Source organism: Antrostomus carolinensis, unplaced genomic scaffold (genome assembly GCF_000700745.2).
Source record: "Antrostomus carolinensis isolate BGI_N321 unplaced genomic scaffold, ASM70074v2 scaffold56472, whole genome shotgun sequence".
Classification (NCBI taxonomy): Eukaryota; Metazoa; Chordata; class Aves; order Caprimulgiformes; family Caprimulgidae; genus Antrostomus; species Antrostomus carolinensis.
In genome coordinates, this window is record NW_010301316.1 from 16,612 (window position 1) to 22,733 (window position 6,122).

Consider the following 6,122-nt stretch of genomic DNA (forward strand, 5'->3'; position numbering starts at 1 on the left):
GATGATGGGACAGATTTTATTTTAGATAAGTAGGTTGTGTCAGCTTTACCCTTTCCTCTGGAATATTCAGAATTGGCTGTTCCTGTAGACAGGGATTATGCTGGAATTGTTGCTGAGATTTTACTATGTAGAAGTCCTATTTACTCTGTGTATTCCTTACTCTTCACACATCAGAGAGATGAGGTAGAGAATTCCTCTATTCCAAATATGTGAAGCTGGCAAATCTTCCCTTCTCCTCCTGAGAAAACAAATGAATTTCAGATACTCTCCCCCCCAAACCAAACTTGGAGTAGTTTGCTTTGGGAGAGAAAGCCTAACAAATGTATTCTTACTGAGAACAGACCTGCCCTGTTCACCAGGTTTGCGTGGAGATGTGTGGGGATGGATAAGGGACCTGCCTACTCTTTTCCCTTATGGTACATGTTCTGTGCTCCTTCAACATTTTCCTCTTGCTTTCTGTCTAGTATCCTCCTCCTTCATCCGACTGACGCTGGAGCTGAAGGCCAGATTTTGCTCTGTACAAAGGTATTGTGATGTGTGGATTGTGAGCAAGTAAAAAATTTTCAGATGGGAAAGCAGATCCTACCTTATCTAATGCACCTGATTAGGAAAGACAGGAAGCTGAAAGACTCAAGAGTGGTTGTATCTCATTGCAAAATGTAAATAGTAACTGAGGAGGGAAAAGCTGGATGTGGGAGAAGGGAGAAGCAGTCAAGTAGGGGGCGGGTGGATTTACACAGTGTTTTGAGAATTCTGTGCTCCATTGTGAGCTGCACAGATAGAGGTAAAGCAGCCTGACTTTGGAGTAGTCAAATCAGTGGGTGTTTTGAAAAGAAGTAAGAGTAGCATCAGTTCTATCTGAGCTCAGGCTTCCTAAGCACATACTACCACTCTCTTTGTTCCTCATGATGTGATAATGTATAAGAAATGGGAGGGAGGAGGAAGACTTCAACAGCAGACATTGCAAAGGGTCTTCTGTAGCAGAGGCTATGATTTCTAGTTGAGGAGCACTTGGAGAGACTCTCTGTACATCTGTAGAGATGTTTTACCTCCTCTTTCCTGTGACTGCATCTCATTAAAAGAGTAAACAAAACACACAGCACCCTAGTCCAGGTTACCACTGTGGAACTTAGAGTGAGGATGTTTGTGCCTGTGAATGGTATGTGTGGGGAATGATTGAGGCCTCTGAATAAAGTAGTGTGGGGCACCAAGGATGGTGTGTTACAGTGCAAAGATGTGTGGTTGTGTCCTATTCTGCAAGGAAATAATTGGAGAGAGAGAAAAATACCTGGAAATAGAGTTGTTCCCGCCCTTTTACCATTCTTCATTGTTCGTCCCTGGACACACCATTGCTACAAAATCTCCTTGCTGGTGTTTGCCAGAGGAATCGGGTATCAGGAGTCACCCTCAAACACCTCCCATTCTCTGCAGTGTTACAGGGGTCCTGCCCTCACAGGACTCCCTGTGTGTATAGCAGGTATGATGATTGTGAGAGTACCCCACTGTATTCATATTATCCCAAGACATGTGAACATGTTCACTGTCGTCACCGTGCACACCCTCCACATCTGTGAGCTGACTGTCCTTTGGGAGCTCCTAATACTCTTGGAACCCAGACTGGCTCCTGGAGTCTTGTTGTGATGGGGCAGGTGCTTGTATGTGATCATTCAGTAAACTGAGGTTCTGGCAGACAGCGTGTGATATTAGAAGTATGAAGAGGATGTTTCTAGCCTTCTTCACTGTATCTTTCTGCTCTTCTTCACAGTAACCCTGCCTTGAATCAGGCCTGTTCCAGCTTCCTCTGCAGCTTGTGCCTGAGCCTTTACTCTGCCACAGAGAAGGAGAGAACTTCTTCTCAGGAGGGCAAGTTTGGGGAGACACATTGCTTCATTTAGTTTGAGGCCCTGCCACCCTCTATTTAGGCAATCATTGCAAAAATAGTAATAATAATAATAATTTAAAAAGACAAAGGAGAAGAGAAAGGAGGATATACAGAAGCTCTATTTAGAGATTTTTTTTTCCCTCCCAGCTTTTTTTTTAAGCTGGTCTGGCAAGGAGATAACACTCAGAGAATGCCTTTTGAAGAGTTTGGAACCCTACCTGAAAGAATGTTTTTCATCTGCCCATGGTTTTGTTTACATGGTGATATTTATTAGTACAACTGTGCATGGCTTAATTGAAACAATATTACTTGTCACACAGTCATCCATATCTGCAGATGAAGGTGATTTTTCCCTCTGGCATACGCTATAAAGCTTTCCTGTCTATACTGTAACTTTCCATAATAGGTAAGTCCCAAATAAATGAGATTAAAGTTTCCACATCACAAAACCTGCTTTTCCCACTGGCTGTGGTTGGTCACTATACAGGCAGCATCAGCAAAGAGCTGGGAACCTCAAACAGAAGTGTCTTTTCATCCTCAAAGCCAGCTCCATTAAATCGGGTCTCACACCTCTATTCATGCCAAATCATAGAGGTGCACTTGCTGCATGCAGACAGTGGGGTAGTAAGTTAGCTTTGATTTTTCTTACCTCAGGAGCTTCCCTAATTTAATATGTTAGGGCAGGCAGATCCTTCCATCTCTGTGTTCCACTCTGCTTTGTCCTAGACGTTCCTCGTAACTGCCTGCCTGCTCATATTAGTTTTATTTCCAGAGCAAGAGATGTCTGAGCTCCTGCAGAAGGGTCTGCCTCAATTAAACTACACCATTGCTGAAAGCCTTCTCCTCCTGGCTGAAACACCTGAGCCTTTCTCTTTAGATCAGTCTCTTTGCAGCCACCAACACTGCTTCATACTACTCTTATACTTTGCCTACACTCTTGGGGACAGGTGAGCCAAGAGTATACCAGGCAAAGTGGTTTTGTGGCCATTACATACCATGTACTGGTGGGTAAGGCATGTTTAATGTTGTTTCCACTTCAATCTCCTTGAATGCAGGTTTGTCCCAGAAGCAGAATTATTTTTAGCCGTAAGAAATTTCCTCCTGTCGGCACAGGACCATGGAGACTGTCCCCCTCCATATATACTCAGAGCTGCACTTTACCTCCTTGCTGTCTGTCAGGACAAAGGCAAAGCCCTGGACTTGGTAAAAAAAGATTTAATTCCTACCTCTTGGACCCTTTTGTTGTAACCAAGGTTTCTCCCCACTCACCTTCAACCCTCTTGCAGAAAGTATTTTGACATACGTGGTGAGCAGTGAATGAGTGAAGAGTGTGCAGTGCATCTACACTCTGGAAAGTTAACTGTGAAAAGCCTCCAGGGAGTATAGATTTGACTGAATAAACTTGTGTATGTGTGGGAAGTGTAAATGCGTTGGATAGGCTGTGAATTCACATACGTAATATAATAAATTTCATAGCTTCAGTCTCCTGAGCACATCTACAGCCTCTGCAGCAGGCTTTCTAGTGTTCCCATATGGCTCTTTGCTGCTGCACAGCTTTGAGCACTGTATAAAGCCTACAAGTTTCTTAGCCTTTGTGATGCAAATGGGCTTCACAAAATGATGTTTAACTGATATATGATTGTCTACTTAAAAGGCAGTGTGATTCTTTCTCACAGTAAACTCTCATAACTTCAGCTTTTCGATATTCAGTGAATATTTTGTTCTCTCTCCCCCTCTCCTTTTCCCTCCCACACACTTACCAGAGGCCATTGTGTACCATAAAGAGGATCCTGGATAATCTTCCAGATCTGAGCTTGGTTTATGTCCACTGTCCTCTCCTACTGAAATTCTTCCTGCGCTACCCTGAACTTATGGGGAGATTTGGACACCAGATCCTCCAGCTCTGGTTTTCCTGGGGAGACTGCAAGCAAACTGACACCAAAGGAGCTGGTTTTGGTGCTTCTGATCAGCTGAACTGCACTAACCCATTACTTCCCATTCTGAAGAGCAATTCCAGCATTTTACTTATTTTACTGGTATGTGACTCTCACAAAGACAGGCTGCTGTCCTGGCCCTAATTTAGGGGGCTTTTTGATTGATAAAGCTCTTAGTGCTGTTATGAGGCCAAGGATTCTGCTGGAAGGGCCCATGTGTATGTACACAGACTTCCACCTCCCAGGGAAGCCTGGTACAGAAAATGGGACTGTGTATATCTGTTAGCTCTTTCTCTGTCATCCATCCACTGTGATAGAAAGGGATCTTTTGAGAATTGGCTGGGAAGGGATCTGAAGGGTACTGCTGATCTATGCCATGAAAAACCCTGCTCCTTTCTCTCTCCAGACAGACAACTGGGTAGTCCAGATTCTTCCGTGGCAGCCTTTCAAGAAGGTGTTTTGCTAATTTGAGAGCAATAGTTTACTACTGATAGATGAGACGTTTATGAGGAACAAAACTTTGGTCTTGAGGGCATGGCTTTCTGTTTGCTTGGGGTTTTAATTTTGTTTGTTTTTAACTGGAGAGTCTTGTCAGAGATTTTTGCAGTACTCCTGAGTTTTCAGGACTGGAAGTAGCACGTTTTATTGCTCTTAAAAGATAAAATAAAAATCCTGGGACACGGAAAATAAATCGGTGCAGGGGAGAAATGGGCCTTGAAGTAGCAGGACTAGTGTGCTTGCCTTTAGCTGGAGTAATGAGCTCTGTTAACCTGTGTAATCATGAGAGAATCTAGGTCCTGATGGCTGCCCAGAGGCCTTCTCTCACTTCCACCTCTCCCACCTGCCCTGTCACCTCTCCCCATCAGTGGCCACTTCTCCCATGACTGTTCAGCCAGTCACACAGTAAATACTTGCTAACATTTCCACACAAGAACATTGAGATTTGCCTGTACAGGCAAAAGCGAAGAGCTGCGATGTTTCTTCTCCAGTCTGTTAGAGAAATTAGAACTATGTATAATTGAGAATAGAAATCCATGTTAGCAGACAGTGAAGAAGCAAAGTTTGATTCTGAGTTGGACACCCATCGGGCATTACAGACTGGCATGTATTTGTTCTGATCTAAGAGGCTCTGAAGTAAATGTTAATATCCCAGGTTACTGAGATGACTGACGGCAGGGCTCTCACATAGGGCAGTTCTTTCACAATTAGGGTACTATTGCAGAGTAGGTAGAAACATCCAGGCATTTGATACCATTGCAGAGCATTAGTAAAAGTGATCAATGAGTGGACATATTCAGTACAAATTAAGGAGGAGGAACATCCCATGAGACTTGCTTATGCTGTTACCTTTGGCAGTAGTTCTGGAACCTGTCACTCCATAAACTGAAGCAGATGTACACATCACAGGTCTATCAATATGCAAAAGAGAAACAGTGGCTCCTTCCCTGAATGGTACAGCACTCCTGAATTCTCTTTTCTATCTTGCTATGTGCTCTTGCAGAAATAATTTAGCTCTGTCCCAGTCTTTAAAGTGAGTTGCAAAAAATCACAGGCTTTGACAATTCACCTTTCAGTTGGGGGAGAGCATAATCAGTCTGAATTTAGATGGGCTAATAAGAACAGTGTAATATCCCAGGATAAACATACTGTCAGATGTAAACAAAACTTTTGAGGTGAATAACCTCAGCCTGAGAATTCACTAATAAAATGGAAAGGCCTCTGCACCGTACAGTGAAACAAAAATGAATGTCCTTCCAAGGATCACAGAATGTTAGGGATTGGAAGGGACCTTGAAAGATCATCTAGTCCAATCCCCCTGCCAGAGCAGGATCACCTACAGTAGGTCACACAGGAAAGTGTCCAGGCAGGTTTTGAATGTTTCCAGAGAAGGAGACTCCACAGCCTATCTGGGCAGCCTGTTCCAGTGCTCTGTCACTCTTACAGTGAAAAAGTTTTTCCTTATGTTTACATGGAACCTCCTATGCTCCAGCTTGCACCCATTGCCCCATGTCCTACCATTTGGCATCACTGAGAAGAGCCTGGCTCCATCCTCCTGACATTCACCCTTAACATGTTTATAAATGTTAATGGGGTCATGCCTCAGGCTTCTCCAAGCTAAAGAGACCCAGCTCCCTCAGCCTTTCCTCATAAGGGAGATGCTCCACTCCCTTAATCATCTTGGTGGCTCTGTGCTGGACTCTCTCAAGCAGTTCCCTGTCCTTCCAGAACTGTGGGGCCCAGAACAGGACACAACATTCCAGATTGTGTGCCACTACTCATCAGGGCAGAGTAGAGGGGGAGGAGAA

At 43.9% G+C, this 6,122-nt stretch overlaps 1 protein-coding gene across 1 annotated transcript in view; it reads left to right on the forward strand.

Annotated features, from left to right (window-relative positions):
- The window catches only part of MEI1 (meiotic double-stranded break formation protein 1), a gene marked incomplete at its 3' end in the record, with an annotated part of 20,485 nt that extends 16,567 nt beyond the window's left edge, over window positions 1-3,918 (forward strand). Inside the window, exons 15-19 of the mRNA XM_010163386.2 lie at window positions 465-525; window positions 1,766-1,863; window positions 2,655-2,829; window positions 2,938-3,085; window positions 3,646-3,918. Coding sequence (XP_010161688.2) covers window positions 465-525; window positions 1,766-1,863; window positions 2,655-2,829; window positions 2,938-3,085; window positions 3,646-3,918 — 755 coding nt within the window. The remainder of the gene's footprint in view (window positions 1-464; window positions 526-1,765; window positions 1,864-2,654; window positions 2,830-2,937; window positions 3,086-3,645) is intronic.
- Between the last annotated feature and the right edge of the window lie 2,204 nt (window positions 3,919-6,122).